The 20,461-nt window shown below is 42.2% G+C and overlaps 1 protein-coding gene across 1 annotated transcript in view; it reads left to right on the top strand.

The window, feature by feature from the left end:
* The first annotated feature begins 422 nt into the window (after positions 1-422).
* LOC127640923 (fibroblast growth factor 22-like) overlaps positions 423-20,461 on the top strand; it is a 31,863-nt gene continuing 11,824 nt past the window's right edge. The window contains exon 1 of the mRNA XM_052123640.1: positions 423-1,109. Within this exon, the coding sequence (XP_051979600.1) occupies positions 758-1,109 (352 nt within the window). The 5' untranslated portion in view covers positions 423-757. The remainder of the gene's footprint in view (positions 1,110-20,461) is intronic.

The following is a 20,461-nucleotide window of genomic DNA, read 5'->3' as shown; positions in this document are numbered from 1 at the left end:
ATAGAGAAAAAAGAAAACAATATTGAGAGTGACATTTATTTAAAGTGATTATGAATAATCCAGGCCCCACCCATCTCCTGTCCCCCAGATGCAAGCTCTGCCCTGAATTAAATGCAGGAAAAAACTGAGCCACCCTGCTAAAGAGCAAGCAGACAGCAAGGCACAGAGAGGGAGAGAGAAAATTTACAGCTTTACTGCCTCGTTCAGTCCGTCAGGTTTGCTCTCCCTGCCACCTCTATCTTATCCTCTCCCTCTCTTTCTCTCTCAGTAGTCTCACTCTCTCTTTGAATCTTTCTCTTATGCACACACTCATTAAAATATACTCATTCACAGGCAGACAGGGTCAGGCAACCTCACATTTCACCTTGCTCTGCACCTGGATGAGACGAGAGAGCCCTGCAAGGTGCAGCCATCACACTGGACACGGGCTCCTATGGCTCAGTCAAGTTTGACTGAGTGTCCTGAACACAACAGGAAAATCTGAGAGGATACAGAAGTTTGTTTGGAATGGAATTGAAAAGTTTTTACTTATTCTGAAGAACAAGACTGGCAGCAGTAAACACAGACAGCTGGTAACAAGACCAAAGAGAAATACTCACTGGCTTTAATCATTTGAAAGGTTCCTGGGAAAAGGATCTGTTACCCCCCTCTTTTCCCATGTTCCTGCGTAGAAGGTCCATGTGAGGCAGAGTGCCCAAAGAAGACCAGCATCATGCCGAATACTTGTGCAAGGGTCACCTTGGGAGTCTGACCAACCATGTGCGAATGGACACCCACCACCGCTGGTCTCTACTCTGACCTCACCATAACTGGCTCAGCCCTCCATGGGCTGCAACTTCATTCTTATCCTTTTCCCCTGGTATGCTTGTCTCTGATCTTTCTGGCTTGCTCTACTCTTGGAGGTTGCCCACATGCACTGGGGCATGACCCCTTTCATGTGCTGGCACTGGGTACGAACTGCTCATGGACTCTGGAGCGGCACACACGCAGCTATAACCACCTAGAGGGTGACGTCCGCCTGCGACGCCTCTACTCCGCCAACAAATTTTTTCTCTGCATCGACAAGACGGGCAAGGTGGATGGCACCCGTCGGAAGAATTACGCTGACAGTGAGTAGACGGCCAGTGTTTGTGGTCATTTATTTGTCCCTGCTGAAAGGGTGTGGGAGCTCATTATGTCGTAGAATTTTTATGATCTTCCATTGACTCTCTTATCGTTAAGCTTTTTATGGGCGTTTTATAATTCGGGATTCCAATATCTCTGCTAGTCAGGTCAGACTTTTTGTTGTATGTACAAAGCTGTTGGATTTTTAATGCTGAATTAAATTTTAAAAGTATATTGTGTAAGTTGATCATGGTGTAAAGACACCATGATCAACTTGGAAATACTGTGTTTTGGAAAAATGTATCAGTTTTACAGGCAAGAAATTAACTTTTCAAAACTGAACAGCAAGCCCCTCATTTTTAAATAGAATTTTATAATACACAACTGTGTAGGCTATATAGTTAGCAATTAAGTGTGGCCTCAAAATCTCCTGCAATATCACATTGTATACAATATAATTGCTTAAGATCTTAAAACTTTCTGTATACAGTATTTTGACAGTGTCTTTTACTATTTAGCAGGTGCATTTGTTCTCTACAAAGCCTACAGTGATACATCACCCGCATGTGCCTGTCATCAGGGAGATCCCATGTTTCTTACAAATCATTGCCCCCAGAATCCTGTGTTACACAACCTCCTAGTGCGCTTCCATTATCTTTCAGCCTTTCCAGCTGGAGCTTTACATTCTGTGTCATGGTTTAACATTGGGTGTGTTTACATATACACCATTACGCTTATATTAACCAATATCAGCTTATTCAAAATATCCAACAACACATTAAAAACACATTTACATGATATTTGAAATCTTTTGATTATTCTCTGCTTTTGACGTTGACGCGTACAACACTTGCACACATTAGATAAAGGTGTTTACGTGCAATGCCAAATCTGGGTAATGGGCAATAATCTATGTGCTGTTTGGTTTTTGCTTAAACCGTTTAAGACCTACCCTGATAAAGGAAAACTGTTTAAGGCATTTTCATGACTACAAGCATTGTCGTCTAATTAAGCATACAGTAATTGTTGTAACATTGTGCATTTAATGCGATATGAGATATTGTGTTAGTTTAAATTTGGGTTTTAAGTGGTCTGGGTCATAGAAATTACTGTAGGTTGACCTTGTTATATGTATATGTGCTATTTCAACACTTTTTTCAGGCAAGTTGCTTTAACTGCTCTGCCACTGTGTAGATTTTAATATTGTAATAATTGTAGATATTTGCGAATAATGTTCAGTGTTAGGAGTAATGATTACGAAGTAATTACTGTAATTAAATTACCTTTTCATTGAAAAAAGTAAGGGATTACTAAATTTTTCAGTAATTGAATTACAGTTACTTCTGATGTAATTGCATTAAATACTGTAGATTTAAAAAAAAATTGTGAATATAAAATCGAAAATGAACGTCTAATGTTAAAATATATATTTTCTAATTTAACGCTGCCCCCTTAAATTCTTTGGCCAGTTCATGAATAATTTATTTGTTTTAATTGATTTTACATGATTTATTTGAAATAATTAAAAGAACAGTTTCATGTCTATCCTTGTAATTTTCATCTGGTCAAGGTTGATAAGGGTTTTAGAAGCCATTAGTAATAACTAATGCAATTAGTACATTAATCTAATTACTCTGTATAAGATGTAGTTAGTAGTTAGTGATTAATTACTTTTTTAGAGTAACTTACCCAACACTGATGATGTTCTGCTTGCCAAGGCAGTGTCTGATCAGCTTAGATGCTCGTGCTTGGTAGAGCTGGGTGAAATTTTACAGACCTCAGAGGCAACTTGCTTTTACGTTTACTTACCACCCTCACATTTCCTGTCCCTGAATTAGGCTAAGGTCCTTTACAGCGAGATATCTTGCGTTTACTAGTCTCGATACATTTCTCAACATTGCCTTTCCTGGTGTTGCCTTCCAAAGTCATTTTAACTAAATACATTTGAGAATCAAATTTAAGGGAATTTTTGATTCTCTCAAAAAATTACAAAACACTAATTTAATTGGAGCTATAATTTACAATTAATTCATATTATATAAGGCAATGAAATACAAGCATCATCATTGAATTCAGCAAACAGAAACAGAACTATTCAGAGGCATAACTACAGGGTGGGCAGCCGCCCTAGCGCCAGGGGTGAGATGGGGCCCCCAGCAGTCAACCAAAAGTAACCATAAATATGACTGCCGTCCTTACAGGTGAAGAAACACATGCCAGGCTCCCCAAGGAGTGCACCCGACAGGTTCTTTGTTACACCTATCCTTAGAGCTTTTCAAACTAAATTCCTCAATTAGAATTTTTTTTTTCAATTGCATAGCTCTCTCCAGCATCTTCTCATGTTCATCGGTCTTGTTGGTATTGCTTTGATTCTATCCGCCTTGTCCTTTGCATAGCCCTCAGTGTCCGTCAATACTGCTGTGTTGCCCAAACAGCCTTGTTCTGACTCTCACTTTTTCCAACTCCCGCTCCCAAACTCTTAGGTACAAAAACAGTTGGAATTAGTCCATGGGCCCTTGGCTAATTGAGGTAGGAAAATATTGTATCAATCCCAGTAAGCTTCTGACTGGAACAGCTGAAAGAAAAGAAGGACTTCAATGTGAAGGACTAAAGGAGAGGTTGAGAGGAGGAAGCAATGGTAAAATTCAGATTGGAGATTCGATTAAACAGCATGTGTGTCAGTACTTCCTCATTGCATGGAATGGTACACATTGCCAATACATTTGACAGAGTTAATCAAACATAATTCTGTAATGGTCTGCTGACACCTTCTTTGGAGGGTTGTAAACAAGTAAATGGGCAATCATCAAAACATGCTGTTTTTACCCAAGTTTCATTTGTTGACATGCTGATTTTAGATGTCACTGCTTGAGCCAAGACAAAAATGCTGACCTGGAGGAGATGGCTTGCATAATTGTGCAAATGGTTTCAAAGCTTTACCACTCACAAACTTGCTTAAAGACCTCGCTCTATTCCTGAAACTTGTTTTTGTCGAGGAGCTAAATGGAACTCAGAACTTAGGTGAGGTTTCAGAATTCAAATTAGATTGATGCGAATCAGCTGCAATAAGATTCTTATTGTTCACAGGTTATGGATGTCTAATGCAAACAGGACAAGATTATTTACTGTAATATACTGCAGCTAAACCCTTTAAGTTAAGAAAACCCTTGGTGACAATACACTTACAATTATAACTAAGGGTTTTCTTAACTTAAGGATTTCATTGCAACCAGGCCCTGACTTGAGGAGTTTGGTTGTGGAGACCACAAGGGGTAAAGGTTCTTGGGCTTAATCCCTGAATGTTTTAGTAAAGTCCTGACTTTTGTATCATCTTAATAAAAGGGATTTCAAAAGTGCCAGTACTTCGGTACCAAGTCGATACCAAAATATACAATTTGAAACCAGTCTTACAGTATCCGTAATTGGTACCCACATGGTGTCTACAGGCAGCTGCTTTCCAGCACTCATGTGTTTGCGCACATGTTAGAAAAGCGCTTGTGTCTCACGATTGTGACTGTGTGTGTAAATGGTCAAAATGCCTGTATTGATGAGATATTGAATACTGTGTTGATTTGGTCCATGGAGATGCAATAAGCAATGGTTTTTATACAGATGTGCTTGTGGAATTTGCAAAATTGAGCAAGACATTTGTGTTTTTTCCAAATTCTTTCATTTAAACACAATGCTGCAAACTTTGTCAAATCAAAAACCTAAAGTAATAGCCTGTTAACAGGCGAATCAACTATATAAAACTGTCAATTGTACTCAAAAGTGTGGTGAACTAAAGAAAGCCAAAAGGCTTTTAAATTGTCAATCATACATCAAAGTTAAAGATAGAAACTTTCCAAAGTCAAAGGTTATTGTTCAGATAATTATCATTAAAAAAGAAAGACTATATATAGTTGTAGTCTATACCTAATCAGCCATCACTAGAAAACTAAAGTGGGTTGGTGAGAAACCAATGTTTTCTGTTCATTCCATTATAAGATTTTGCTTAGCCAAGGTTGTTTTCTTTCACTTTTCATGTTGCAGGTACTTCTGAAATATTGCTGGCAAACACAACCAGCTAAGCTCTTTTTTTCCGCAAAAATATGTCTTTAAAAAAACACTGTTGAAATCTAGGGCATTTGTGGTTGAGGACATCAAATGCTTGACTTGAGTCCAAGCAACAACACTGCACTTAAGTAAATAAAGTCGTGCAACAGTCATAATCAGAAAAGTCACTTTTGCTCAAATATGGCCACTTTGCAGTTTGACAGACCTTTTCCTATGTCTACCATTTTCTCTCGCTCTCCTTCCATTTCAGCTATATTTACAAGAGTTGTGTCATGTTTAACAAGTTCCCCCTCACTTTTCTGCATCTCTCTTTAGATGTTACCATTTTCCCTTTGCTGTGATTTCATAGGTGTGTTGAGCTTGGACCCAAGTCATGGGAAGAAAATCATCCACCCATTCTGAATATATTGTGGAATTATTTAAAACATATTTCAAAAAGTGAGACTGTCAATTCATAGATGCCTAGAAGTCACAGAGGAGATATTGTATAGAACTGAATGCTGGCGCATAAACACCAAGCAGAATCATGGGAGGTGAAAATGAATCACATAATGTCATATTCATCACTGAAGCATCATATCAGTGCTGCTCTTAACTTTTTATATGACAATTTTGAATAAATTAAAAAATGTGTTTTAAATAACCATGGTATTGACTTGACAAAGAGCATGTATTTGATTTACAGACAGCTGATTTCAGAAAAGGAATAAAAGGATTCCCTTGACAGTCATCCAAAAGTATAAAAATTAGATGACACTGTGTTAAGGATTGAGTGAGAGAGGGTGTGTACTCAGGACTAAGGAGCCTTTGTAAAGTAAGTGTAGTGAAGATCCTGGTCTGTAAGGGCACATGGGTGCTAGGTGATTCCAGACGCTTTTGGAAAGTTTGGTAATGTTGCTTACATTTAGCCTGTGGAGGCCTCTTGAACATTTTTGTGCCAGAAAAAGAAAATCCTACAAATCCAGCCTTTTTAATCCTTCCGATGGACAGTGGTCCAGAGTTTAGTGAGAAAATGCTGAAAGTCCATCTCTCGCCAAGTGTTTCTGGCACAGGATAAATGAATAAGATACACTTCACACACACACTTTGAGATTGGTGATACAAAAGTGCCTTAATTTTAATAACCTCTTCTGTTTCGAAACAGAACATGATAGCCCTGCGCTTCTCAACCGATTTTGAATGCTTTAAGTGCATGTCTTGATGGGGAAGTCTAGGTCATAAAAGACGACAGAGCATGTCAAATATTTCCCTTCACATGGTCTTTTAGCAGGACCATAAACCTCACTTAACAGTGGTGACAACAGCAACAAACATGACATATTCCAACCTTTCTCATGTTTACACTGTTATCTTTAACAAATGTGTTCAGATTTGGAATTACCCTCATGAGAAACATAGTCAATGGTGAAATGCAGAAACTTGAGGTTTGAACAGTCTGAATTTCCTATGTAGTGTGAACTGCAAACACTAGTGGATTTAGGTATAGGCGACATTGGCAAAACAAATTTGGAATGGTGACATTTGTGCAATCAATTTTCTATTGCTCATTTGCACGTCACGTCAATGATATCATGTCACCGTGTGGGACTGTGGGTCAATTAACCCTGTCGGAGTGGGCACCCTGATTCTAGTTTTTTATTTTGTGAGCTAGGCAGGCTACTACCTGGGAAGTTCTCCCACTCAGAAGTACGAGATGGGGAGGGGGGATGGGGGTAGTTCAGGTCTAACCACTGGAAGCCCGAGGTAGGGGGAGCGGGGGGAATCTATCAAATAGCGCACCTCTAACTTTGTACAGTACTAATGAAAATAAGTCACACTACAAAACCTTACAAAATAAAACACAATTAATTCATAATACTGTGAATATATAGTTTCACAGACATATTGTTGCATTTTTTTCTGGTTTGTGTGAAATCATTAAGAATAATATAAAACCAGAACCGTCACTGACTAACAAAGGATAACTGTCATCTAGCTGACAACCATCAACAACATAAAAACGGTATTCTTCCTATTCTCCAACCAATGCAAAATATATTTTATATGTAGATTTATATGTTGAGTTCTGTACTATACTGTATATACCAAGTAGTGCAATTACTGACAGGTATACTCGTAGTTCAGAAGGTATTGCTCAGCATCTTTCATCTTCGCTAGCCAAATGGTAACTTTTAAAGAAAACTGAGCTGAAGCCATTTTTTCGCTCAACGAGATGTCATTAGCACTGTTATTATTATTATTTTAACTTTTTGTGAGGGATGTAAAACATATATTAATTAGATCTGTTGGGAGCCCACAGCTTGGCTCACTCGTGCAATACTGCATGCGGACTAACATCTGCCAAAGGCAACACAGTCCATCTCTCTCAGCTCTGAGACGAAATTAAACAGAAGGGACAAACAGAGAGACAGACTCTGCCTCATTGTGACCAGGTTCATGCACAAGGCAGTGCTGACATAAAGCACCCTCTTGGGATTTTTGTTGCTCTGAATTGACCTTTTGATTAAAGCTATTCGCCTTCAAGCTCAGGTTAGCCCAGACAGTGTATCTTGGAGACTAGACTAATATTGCTCTCTTAGCGACTTCTGGGGGATTCCCCTGTATGCATTTATGGCATTTTGGAGAATTACACATTCTTTGCCTGTACCATTATAATGTGGTCAAATTAATGTCTAAAGCTGCCATTTTGGGATAAAAAGCTAAAGTAGCAGTGCAGGTTTATTAAACTTATTACTCTTAGTCTGAATGATACAGGAGGCTACTGTGTCTCCCACAGGGCTTCAATGGGTTTTCTTTTCATTGTATTTATTAGTGATAGGTTGGTTGTTTTTTTTTTACTAAAATGTATGTTATTTGTCTACTTGATGCTACTTGATGAACAGTGAATATAATGGTCCCTGTGGTATACCAAAGGTCAGTTAAGTCTCTAATAAGACCTTAAATATAAGAAAGTTCCTCATAAAATATGGGCTGATAATAATGTGGCACACTTAGTGTGCAACTTTCCATTGGGAATACACTGTTTTACAGCTGATTGAGTTGTAAAGATTGCAATAAAAAAATGAGTGACTAAAGACAGACCCTCCTTTGTTGGCCAGTGTTTTGGATTCCAAAGGCAGCACAAGTTGTTATTGAAGGACTTTGATCACTTACTTTATATTATAGGGCTTTTGTTAGATTTAGTTGAGATAGATTCAATGAAAAGGTACTTCCAGAAATGCAGAAAATAGTATGACTACAGATTTGTCAATTATTATATTTGAAAAGCCCATGATGAACAACTTAACTATGAAATTGTGTTTCACAATATCTGCCTACAATAATCCTAGTCATAAAACATCTTCTATAAAACAGCATACAGTAACTACAAACAACAATACAGAAACAGCATAAATCAAACAAGTTATTACCATAGTAGCAGTTTAATCTAAATAAGTCTATTTAAATTGTTCTTAAAAATTCTTAAAGCTCTTAAAGCTTTGTTTAGTGTGAAAAGGAAGTATAGTTTTCTGCATTTCTTTTTGCCCTTCTTAACTGTCAACTTATTTGCACAAAATCAGATGTGGTACAACAACAAAAGGTAGGCCACTCTGAAGGCCAACAACCTGGAATGAATATTTCAACAGCTTTATGTCACCACCTAAAGAAATAAAGTAATTATAATCTGCTGAAATCTGCTGTTGTGAAATGACAGAAGAGGACATGTCATTGAGGCCATTCAACATGAGTCATGAGTACTCATCATGAGAGGAATTGCCCCATGGATCTGTGTAAACTGGATGTGTGTACTTTGCTTCTGCGGTGGTAATTGACTGTTGGTACTGTCAAGCTACAGTATGTTGCTTATACATGTACAGTATCTGTAATTGGGTTTGTTTATAAAGAAAGTGACTTGATTAGGCATGCAACCTTGAATATGCGTATGGATTTGCAAACTTGACTAGTGAATGTGGTGCCTAAATGACTAATCAACCAATCAGTCTTAAATAACATGCATTTGTTTGGGGGGCATTTACATAAAACGTGTTCTTGCATTTAAAAACAGCAAGACAAAGTGCAACAAAATGCAGGGGGTCCAACTTAAAATTTTTAATTTCTTTTTTTTGCTAAACAAAATGCATAAAAAATGCAACAGTTGTGGCAGGATGCTCAAAAAACACCATGAGACGTGGGGTGCAATTGACAAAGAAGTCCATCTGAATGTGTATGGTTGTAGCAGCTTTGTTTTAAAGGTGACACAATTAAAGATGCATCTTTAGAGAAAAGATCCAAGAGAAGAAAAAAATCTATTTAAACCAGTTAAACCTCACTAACTGATTAGTCAGTTGTTGGACAACTAGGCAACCATCGTGACAATCATGGACTTGATTTGGCCAATTAAAGCTTGAATCAGTTCTCCACAGTGGTTGGAGTCATACTAATTATTCATATTTAGCCAAATTGTACCCATAGCACTTTACAGTAGTCCTATTACACAGAAATAGTACTCTTATGAAGTGTGTAGCTCATAGATACTGTGATAATAGACTAGAACTGTTTACTGTCTCTTCCATTGCTGGTAAACACCACCTTACAAAAAATGTATGGCTATATATGGTGGTGACTGATGCTTCATCTCAATTCCCTTGAACATTTTCTTTCCTTTTTGTCTTGTCCCATCACCACCATATATGAATCACAAATATGATAATAATAATTAAGGAATTATGTATTTCCAGCACACCTGTTTAGTTTTCTGTGTGGTCAATTAGCTGAATCAACATTTGCAGGATGTGTGCTATGCCAATTTTCTGATTTTCTTCTGTGTCAAATATTAGGGTTGTTACATCTATAAGCAAATTGTACAGTCTGACATTTGATCTTGAAAGAATAGTGAACATCAGCAAACCAGATATTTATTTTGCTAGTAAAACAGTGCAACGCCAGAGTCTAGCATGCAGCTGATGCCAAGTCTCCAGCCATCAGTGGCAACCCCTATTTGAAATGTGTGGAGATGTTGTCTTGACTATCCCTGCTACTCATTTCAGTTGCAAACTTTCAGGTGAGCTCCGGTCAGAAATTCTCCTGACCAAGGCTGAGTGGATAAGGGCCAGAAATCCTTTGTGGGGAATCGTGTTAAGGTCAAGGCCTCACACATAGCTGAGTGATTTGACACATATGACAAAAAGCTGATGGCCCCTTTGTGCCGCCTGTCAGCTTCCTTTTCAGTTTGTCTCATTTCAGTGCTTTGAAACACAGAGCCAGCTCCAGCCATGGAAAACATCCCATTTCGGATTGACCAAGTGGAACTCCTTGTCTATGCTAGTTCAGCCCCGTTTCATGTACCTTCTCTTTTGTGGTCTCTGCAACACAGTCTTTGTAACTCAGATGCTATTTTTAGGTTAAGTGGTGTTGTTAATGAGATGGTGAGTTAATGAGCTGATGTAATTGATGTGTTCTAGATTATGGTAATTGTCATTGTTCTTTCTGACAACAGTTATTAAGCCCTACAGACTCAAGATAAGTTCTGGATAAATTCAAGCATTGCTTTATTTGAATGAGCACTGCATATATTTTCATATGGGCGGTACAAAGATGAGGTAGTAGAAACTAAAAGGTCATACTCTTCACCCAAGCTAGTCAGGACAACTGCATCTGCATATTGGCAGGCGAACTGTACTCCTCTCATGCAACCTGGTGCAATTTACTGCCTCTCAGCAATGACCTCAGCCTTAATTCTGTGCCTTTTGATTGTGCTGGGCGCAGAAAACAACAGAAGCCGTCTCGGGTTATGACTATAACCCTTGTTCCCTGAGAAGGGAACGAGACACTGCGTCGTTGAAAACGACTCTTTGGGGAACGCTCCTTAGCGTGCGCCTCTGAAGTATGAATGAAACTATTCCAATCTTGACATGTGACGGCATAACTGGATGCATAAAAGTGACGCCGGCACACACACACATTAGCCTAGCGATGAAGCAAGCTGCTCTCAGGCCTTGAGGGGCGTGGCAGGACGACGCAGTGTCTCGTTCCCTTCTCAGGGAACAAGGGTTATAGTCATAACCCAAGATGTTCCCTTCCGAGGGAACTCGCACTGCGTCGTTGAAAACGACTCTTTGGGGAACGAATGCCCACTAGGCCACGCACCGAAAAAAGGCCTGCCCTAGGGTGAAACTGAACTCAGGCACTCAGCTAGGACGAGAGCACACGTGCGCCAGGCGTACTAGGGAGGTGCAGACTATAAAACCTGATGAAAGTGTGCGGGGTAGCCCAACCGGCTGCCTCACAGATCTCCTGGAGGGGTACTCCCGATAAGAGAGCCCTAGAGGACGCCATGCCTCTAGTTGAATGAGCCCTTACGGCCAAAGGTGAAGGCAAATTACGCACCTTGTAGGCCGAGATAATAGCCTGAACAATCCAATTACTAATGGTTTGTTTCGAGGCAGGGAGCCCCTTCCTAGGTGACCCAAAACACACTAACAGTTGGTCCGACCTCCTCCAGGAAGAGGACCTCTCGAGGTAACGCTCAAAGCTCTGACAGGGCAGAGCAAATGGGGCCTCTCTTCTTCTGCCGACACATGAGGTGGAGGATGAAATGCCTGCAGGATCGTAGACCGTGCCGTGTTAGACGGCACCTTAGGCACATAGCCAGGTCTCGGGTGCAAAATGGCTTTAACTCCGCCAGGGGCAAACTCCAAGCAAGCTGGCGTCACTGCCAGGGCTTGAAGATCACCCACCCTCTTTAGAGAGGTAATAGCTAAGAGAAAAGCCATCTTGAACGCCAGGTCCTTGGGCTGAAGCCAACTGAAGGGGTTCAAGGGGGCCAGGGATAACCCTTCGAGAACCACCGCCAGGTCCCAGGCAGGAACCCTGGACCTGGTTGCCGGTCTCATCCTCCATGTACCACGGAGAAAACGAATGACCAGCTGGTGCCTCCCCAGAGGCCCATCACTCAGTGGTGCATGGAACGCCGAAATGGCAGCCACGTACACCTTAAGTGTGGAAGGGGAGAGACCCGCAGAGAAACGATCTTGAAGAAACTCCAGAACTGAAGCCACCGGGCAGTTAACTGGATCTAATTCGTGTTCTCTACACCAAGTGGAGAACACATTCCACTTGAGGCCATATAATCTCCTAGTAAACGGAGCCCTAGAGCTAAGTATGGTTTCATCCACCCCCGCTGATAGACCAGCATTTAGGTACTGAACCCCCTCAGGGGCCAGACCCACAGTTTCCACAGCTCTGGACAAGGGTGGAAGACTGTGCCCCCTGCCTGAGACAACAGATCCCTCCTCAGAGGAATCTGCCATGGCGGAGCTATCAGGAGTGAAATTATGTCTGAGAACCATCGGGGCAACCAGAAGGCCGGCCACATCGGGGCAACCAGAAGAAGACTGATGCCCTCTTGGCGGACCCTTTCCAGGACTCCCGGGAGCAGAGCGATCGGGGGAAATGCGTACAGGTGAAGCCTCGGCCAAGCCTGTACCATGGCGTCCAACCCCAGTGGGCTGGATGTGAGAGGGAGAACCAAAGTGGACAGTGGGACGTCTCTCGAGACGCGAATAGATCCACTTGCGATGATCCAAATTTGTCCCACATCAACTTCACCACCTCTGGATGAAGTCTCCATTCCCCGGGCCTCAGCCCCTGCCTCGACAGGATGTCTGCTCCCTGATTCTGAACCCCCGGAATATATATTGCTCTGATAGACAGTATTTTCCCTTGGGACCAAAGAATTATCTGATGCGCCAGTCTGCACAGAGGGCGCGATCTAAGTCCTCCTTGTCGGTTCAGATAAGCTACCACTGATGTATTGTCCAAACGTACTAGGACATGGTAACCTTTGATGTCTGGAAGGAAGCTCCTCAGAGCCCTGAACACAGCCAACATCTCTAGACAGTTTATGTGCCAAGAATGATGATGGTCCTGCCACAGACCCCTGGCAAAGCGGCCGTCCATGACCAGCGCTCCAGCCAGTGAGGGAGGCGTCTGTCGAAACGGTTTTCCGGCAACATGACGCTCCCAACACTGGCCCTTGGGACAGGAACCAAGGTTTCTTCCATATTAGCAGAGAACGAAGGCACCTGCGCGTTACTCTGATTATACTGAAATGGATTCCCCTTGGGGAAAACCCCTTGGTTTTCAGCCACCACTGGAGGGGCCTCATGTGTAGAAGGCCCAAAGGTACAATGTTGGATGCCGCTGCCATGAGGCCCAGCAGTCTTTGAAATTGCTTTACAGTGATGGCCTGGCCTAGCTTTAACCCGGCCACCATCGCCATAAGGGACTCGATACGTGCAGGAGACATGCGTGCCTGCATCGTAACCGAGTTCCACACAACGCCCAGAAACGTTGTGCACTGGGATGGTTGTAACACACTCTTTTTCGTGTTGAGTCTCAACCCCAAACTTCGAATGTGGCCAAGAACGACATCTCGATGCCATTTCTCGAGACTGGGCCAGAATGAGCCAGTCGTCGATATAATTCAGTATACGGATGCCCTGAAGTCTCAGTGGAGCAAGAGCTGCATCCATACATTTGGTGAATGTGCGGGGAGACAGTGCTAGGCCGAACGGAAGAACCCGAAATTGGTAAGCTTTGCCCCCGAAAGCGAACCTCAGGAACCTCCTGTGACATGGAAGGATGGATACATGAAAATAGGCGTCTTTTAGATCTATCGTGACAAACCAGTCCTCGGATCTGATCTGACTCACGATGACAGGAATAGTAAGCATTTTGAACCTGAACCTCCTCAGAGACCGGTTCAAAACTCTGAGATCTAAAATCGGCCTCAACCCCCCATCCTTTTTTGGAACTATAAAGTACCGGCTGTAAAAACCGGACTCCCTGTCTGAATGAGGGACACGTTCTATGGCCTCCTTCAGCAGCAGAGATTGCACTTCTTGTTCCATTACCTGAGCCTGCCCCGGACCCACTGTAGTCTGCACCACCCCAGAGAATTTGGGGGGGCGGTGCCCGAACTACAGTCTGTACCCTGATTTTATTATATGCAGGACCCATGCAGATATGTTGAGAAGATGATTCCATGCCTCTACAAAATCTACTAAGGGAACCAGCCTCTCGAGGCTGGTCTCGGGTGTTTTTCGCGCACTGTTCTCGACCTCCTGAAGCGGGATACCGGCAGGATTTGGTCGATACAGTTCTTGTGACCACAATTGATGTGTGTTTTTTATCTTTTCACGTGAACGGCACGGTGTGCGTTCGCTGGAAACTGGTGTGGCCCGAAGCGTCAGAGACGGTGGGAAACCGACACCGATTTCCTGAGGGCTCCGCTGCGATAAGCGGGGGGGGGGGCAGCCCTCCGAGGTTCTACCACCCCGGTTAGGACCTCTTCCCCGAAGCCCTCCTAGCCTTAAGGACATCCCTCAGGTCGGCCCCCTGGCTGGAGGGCTTCCGCTGGGAGCGTTTCCTCTGTTGCCAAGCTCCTGGAGGAGGGGCTCTAGAGGAAACGCTCTCCTTTTGCTCTGCGCGGTGCGAGGAGCTGACTGAAGGCTGGGGCTGATCTGTTTGCCCCACCCTACTTGATTTAGACTTGGATTTACGGGGGAGAAACTGCTTGAACGCCGCAGATTGTTTCCTCGCCTCCTGAAACCTGTCGACGACCGATGTAACGGCGTCGCCGAACAGGCCAGAGGGCGAGAGCAGGGCATCAAGCAAAAAAGCTCTGTCTTTTTCTTTTATTCCCGACAAATTTAGCCACAGATGCCTCTCCGTGGTCACCATAGCTGCCATAGAGCGGCCAATAGCGTGGCCGTCTCTTTAGTGGCCCGGAGAGACAGATCTGCGGCTCTGTGCAACTCCGCGATATCTTCGGAGTTGGCCCCTCCCCTCGTCTAAATCTTTCAGGAGATTGGCCTGGTACGCCTGCAAAATCGCCATTGAGTGCAGGCATGAACCAGCCCGACCTGCCGCCATGTAAGCCCTGCTTATTAATGCAGATGTATCTCTGCAGGGCTTACTAGGCAGCGCCGGGGTTTTAAGGGAAGATGCCGACTCAGGAGAGAGGTAACCGGCTAAAGCCTCCTCCACACCAGGCATCTTCCCATAGCCCATATCCCGTGCCCCTAAAACATAGCTGTAATCGACCACGCTGGGGGTGGAGACACGGGACGAATGTGGTTTATCCCACGATCTCGAGATCTCTTTGTGGAGATCGGGAAAAAACGGCAAACCCCGGCGCTGGGGTTGTGACGTGTGCTGCAGGAAACGCTCGTCTAATTTGCTTCCGACGTGCGTTCCCTGCTCATTTTGTGGCCAGCTAATGTTAAGTCTGGCCACAGCACGCGTCACAACCTGAACCAGCTCCTCATAAGCCTAGCCGAAACCCGGCGTGCTTGGCTCACGGTCGTCCACATCAATGCTGAGCATTTCCACTTCCTCGGAAGCAGAGAGCTCGAGCATTGGGACCTGATCGTGGGCAGAAGAAGCCGCGACGCGGGCTTCTGCACCACTCACAGTAGGCTCGGGATCCTCAAACGAAGAATGAGAAAGTGCCGGAGCAGTCCCGCTGCGAACCCCACGATCTCAATCGCCGCGCTGCCTCAACAGACGCGGGACCAGAACCGTGGGGAACGCGAGCCTGACCGTGCTCATCAAAGCACGCCAACCGGGAGCGCAGCACTCTCAGGGGTAGTGCTTCACAGCTTTCACAGGCAGATCCCTCGAGAGCTGCCTGTGCGTGCTGCGCTCCCAAACAGTTCACACACAAATCGAGCATGTCCCTACCCGTAATAAAACGAGGGCAGGGGTGCACGCACTTCTTGAACTGTTCGGTGGCCATAATTCTTTTAAATAGGACAAACAACACCAAATAAGACAAACAATATACATAGAGCGCTTGCTGAAGAGCGAAAGCTAATGTGTGTGTGCCGGCGTCACTTTTATGCATCCGGTTATGCCGTCACATGTTACGTCATGACGCAACACCAATCAAGATTGGAATAGTTTCATTCATACTTCAGAGGCGCACGCTAAGGAGCGTTCCCCAAAGAGTCGTTTTCAACGATGCAGTGCGAGTTCCCTCGGAAGGGAACTTGAGTCACTAAATAGCCCTTGAATTTGCATGTAGCTATCTGTACAGGCGATTAATGGCTACCCGCATACTAGCACAGGAAGTGATGTGCGACTTGAAGGCATTGATGCACACCCTCTCCTTGATTAAAGAAAAGCCCATTAATGGGGTTCTGCTTTCTTTCCATGCCACCTCTGTTCTTTAGTACCGCACAAGAGCAGACACGTCAGACTGTCTTTATTCAAGGAATAGTTCTTCATTAATATGATTAAGAATTATTTAATCATTAAGTCACATTGACATTATGGTGGTTCATTACAGGTATAGCAGCAGTTGAAATTGTGAAATGTCCACCATATGGTGCTAAAAGCGAGTTAAATATTCTCCCAAACAGATGAGGTTTTTAAGATTAATGCTCTATAGAGTTTTAAATCAACAAAACCTACATCCCTACCCTAAACCTTAAACCTAAACAATAATGTGATAAGCAAATGTAAAATGAAAAATGCAATTGATGAGGCAACCATCTGATTTTGTGATGCTTCTGACACTTTCAGCTCAGGTGTAGACTCGTACCGTGGTCCTTTGCATCGCAAGTGCAATGCTCTATAAGTTTAGTTACCACAAAACTATACCGCTATCGAATAAGCTTGTAATTGTAGTTATGTAATGCAAATGTTTAAATATATCGCCTTACAAGTCATGCGCTATAGTAAACATTTTTGGATATCAAAAATAGCTTTGTGTCAGGAACTTAATAAAAAACGTAATCTGCTATTTCATTCGTGATTTGTGTGAAAATGAATAAAAGCCATTGTTGTAATGCCTCTAGTGTTCATTTAATCAGAAACTGCCACAATATGTACAACAAGCCACACAAAAATCAATTTGCAAAAATCTAGGTATTATAACATGGTTCTATGAGACCAGGTTGCCGTTAACTATGTTATGTACCCTATACATACAAACTTCTTACAAATTCTGTTATGAGCACAGCTGTACCTTCCGTGTCTAGGCTGTAGTTTCCAGGCCTTTTATCTGACATTCCGTAGATATTTTAGATACGCCGATGAAGTAAATTGTATCAGTTGAAGTGTCTTTACCTTTTGTGAGCCATACAGTTGCTAAATTGTTCTGGGATCCTGTTTTAGGGGTTGATGATGTAATTTGGCCTCTGACCTTGAATCCATTGACACTGGATGTGGCCTCTTTATATCGGACAGTAATTGACTAATCAAAGACTTCCTCTGCCTTGTGAGAATATGTCTTCTACTAACTAGTCTTATCTCAGAGTAGAAAGAGAGATATCATTTTTAACCCTAGATAGCAGCATTTAAATGTAAATTTCTACCACACACAAATAACAGAATTGACACAAAGTTGCTTAGCTTGTCTATCGTACATAGATTTGAATTTAATGATCCAATACATTTTAAGCCTTTCAGTCACATCTATCCACTTGTATCTAAATTTCCCAACAGGAAACCCCTCTACAAGATATGGGGAAGCTACCTATGATGGAAAGAGCAGTCTGTTAATGTAGACCAGGCAGACAAACAGACAAAAAGAGAGTGAGGCCCTGGCTAAGTCTCTTTTGTCCCTGGCTGACCCCTGCTCTCTTTCCTGGCCTCTATGCCTCTCACCTGGACTGTCTCTCTGTGTGCAGGGGGTAATGGGATACCTGTCACTGGCTCTAATGACCTTTGGAAGACCTGGCTAATCCCCAGAGTTTGCATTCAGCAAGCCATAAAAGTGAAACGAAGCCAAGAGCAGGCCCTTGTTCTGAATTGTTCGAGAGGGAACATCACCCAAGTGTGCTGCCATGGAAAATGAGTGTGATAATGGGACCCTAACTGAGGAGAAGTATCTTGATGCTTGTGGCTCATATTTACACAACCTCACTTGCCAGTGTGATTGCATTTAGGTTGGAGATCGAAATGTTGGTGCCACCAAAAAGTCATTAAATATACAATAAAAAAGATAGCAACATTTTATGCTTACCAAAATAAAAAATATTTTTGTGGTGATAATGAAGTTTCGAAGTTCTGTCATCCATTTACTCATCCACATATTGTTCCAAACTCATGACTTTCTTTCTTATGTGGAACACAAAAGAAGATGTTTTAATGAATAACTTGGTCTCTCTTTGAAATGGCTATGGATTGTGCCCCACTTTAAAGCTTGAAAAAGGTCACAAAGTGTCATAAAATTAGTCCATGCAACTCATGCGTCATATTCAAACATTCTGAAGGTATACAATGTTTTGGTGAGAAGCAACCACAAATTTAAGTAATTTTTTGTTAAAACCTTGATGTCCATTGCGCATTCATGAATGCTTGAGAAAAGCTTGTTCACAGTGGCATGTTTTGATGTTATTTGTTTTGATGGCTTGATGCAAGGAATATTCCATATACAGCTTGCATCATCACATTTAGTGCAGATGAAATTAAAACTTTAAGCAACCTAGCAGGGCTGGACTGGTGATCTGTCATACCGGGTATTTTCCCGGTGGGCCAACAGACTTTGGGGCCGATCAGGGGCGGACTGGCCATCGGAAGAACCAAGCAGGCTGGTGGGTCGGCCGCGAAACTGGCCGAATGGGCCGCGATAACCTAAAATGAGCCGCCGCATTATGCGGAACGGACCACAAAATGGTGCCACGATATGCAGAAAAGGCCAGCGAACCCAAATTTGGCTCAACTTTTGGGCCAGTTGCTATGTAAAATCCTGGGCCGATTTCTCTTCCCAGTCCAGCCTTGCGTCCTAGATAAATTAAAGATTGTGCATTTTCCACTGGGGTAAAAGTTGTTAGAAGATGCGCAAGTAATTTTTTTTGTAGATGGTTTATATATATTTCATTTGAAGCATTATGTTTACATCAGCAAGGGTCAGATTATAATTTCTTGCCATTTAACTTCAATCATACATGTTACGGTATCTAAAAAGGCCAACTGTTGAGTTTTATTTACTTGCCAAAGCAAATTTTTACTCACATTTAGCATTTGGGGATTGATCATTTTTGACCCTGTTGGTTTCCCTTTACAAGTGTACCAGTGGCGTCTCTACATTAGAGACAAGTGGGGCTGAGCCCCACCAGATGTGGCGCTATTGAGCAAATTGCATGGAATACTCATACATTTAGTTTAAGAAATAATATGTTTTCTAAATAGTAAACTTGTTTTATGTCCATTATACAAGAGAACAGTAGATATTATTTTAAGAAATTCTATAATTACTAAGTCTTGTTGCGTTAAAGCCATTAAATCTTTTTTATTTGGCATGCGCGGAGCCTGTGGTCCTCATTGTTATTCAATGGAGATTTGGTGAACATAATAGGTATGTGAAACAAGTGCTAAATGTTAGCCTGAGGGGCACCTTTGACATTGCCCACTAGTCAATAAAAAGCTTTGATCATATGGATATCAAGCTGACATGGTATGTTTGTATGGCTGACATGGTTTTAAAAGCTAATTTTATTTGAATATGTTGCTGGTTGGATTAGTTAAAGCGCACCGCTCATCATTTCAATGAATTATATGACATTGCTTTGAGGTGTTGTTGATGCATTCATTTGCATTAAGTCACAATAACTGCTAAATATCAAGAGCTGCGCTAAATCAAGTTTTTTTAATTGGTTCAAGAACATAATATATGCACAAGTTCACTGAATTTTTAGCTGTGCCTGAGAGCTACATAAAGCGTCACAGATAAGAAGCACACACATCTCTAAAGCTACAAGTTAAGACAAGTTTATACATTTACTCCAGTAAAATAACTGAGAATTCTGCTCTAAACCTAATGTTTGTGCTTGTATTAAAAGCATAATTTGCCACATTTTTCATGCTTTCATTTTGTTATTATACTTATTTGCGCTTTTATCATGCATTAACAGACTGACATAATTATTGATACAGAGACCCTCTCCTCGAAATCAAAATCTTAACACATCTTAATACCAGAAAATGAACAGGGCACACACAAAGTGGACGTATGTGTGAGAAATAAAGTCGTTAAAAAAAATATATTTACTTTTTTCTGTTAAAGTGACAGACAGCATTTGGAATTATCTGTCTGTATATTGGTAAAGGAATTTTCGGTTAACGGAACCCCTGACATGTGGGGTTTAGTGATTGGTTGTGCCCCACCAGAAATAATGAGCCTTAGATGCCACTTAGCTATACACATGTATCAACCTCACGGCTGAGCATTCTGTTTGGAGCATCGGGGGTAAAGTACTGTATATCAGGCATAAATTAGTTTCAGTATTACGGGTAAATGTAGTTTTCCAAT

This window comes from Xyrauchen texanus, chromosome 50 (assembly GCF_025860055.1).
Source record: "Xyrauchen texanus isolate HMW12.3.18 chromosome 50, RBS_HiC_50CHRs, whole genome shotgun sequence".
NCBI classification, from domain to species: Eukaryota; Metazoa; Chordata; class Actinopteri; order Cypriniformes; family Catostomidae; genus Xyrauchen; species Xyrauchen texanus.
This window is presented reverse-complemented; position numbering and strand designations above follow the sequence as displayed.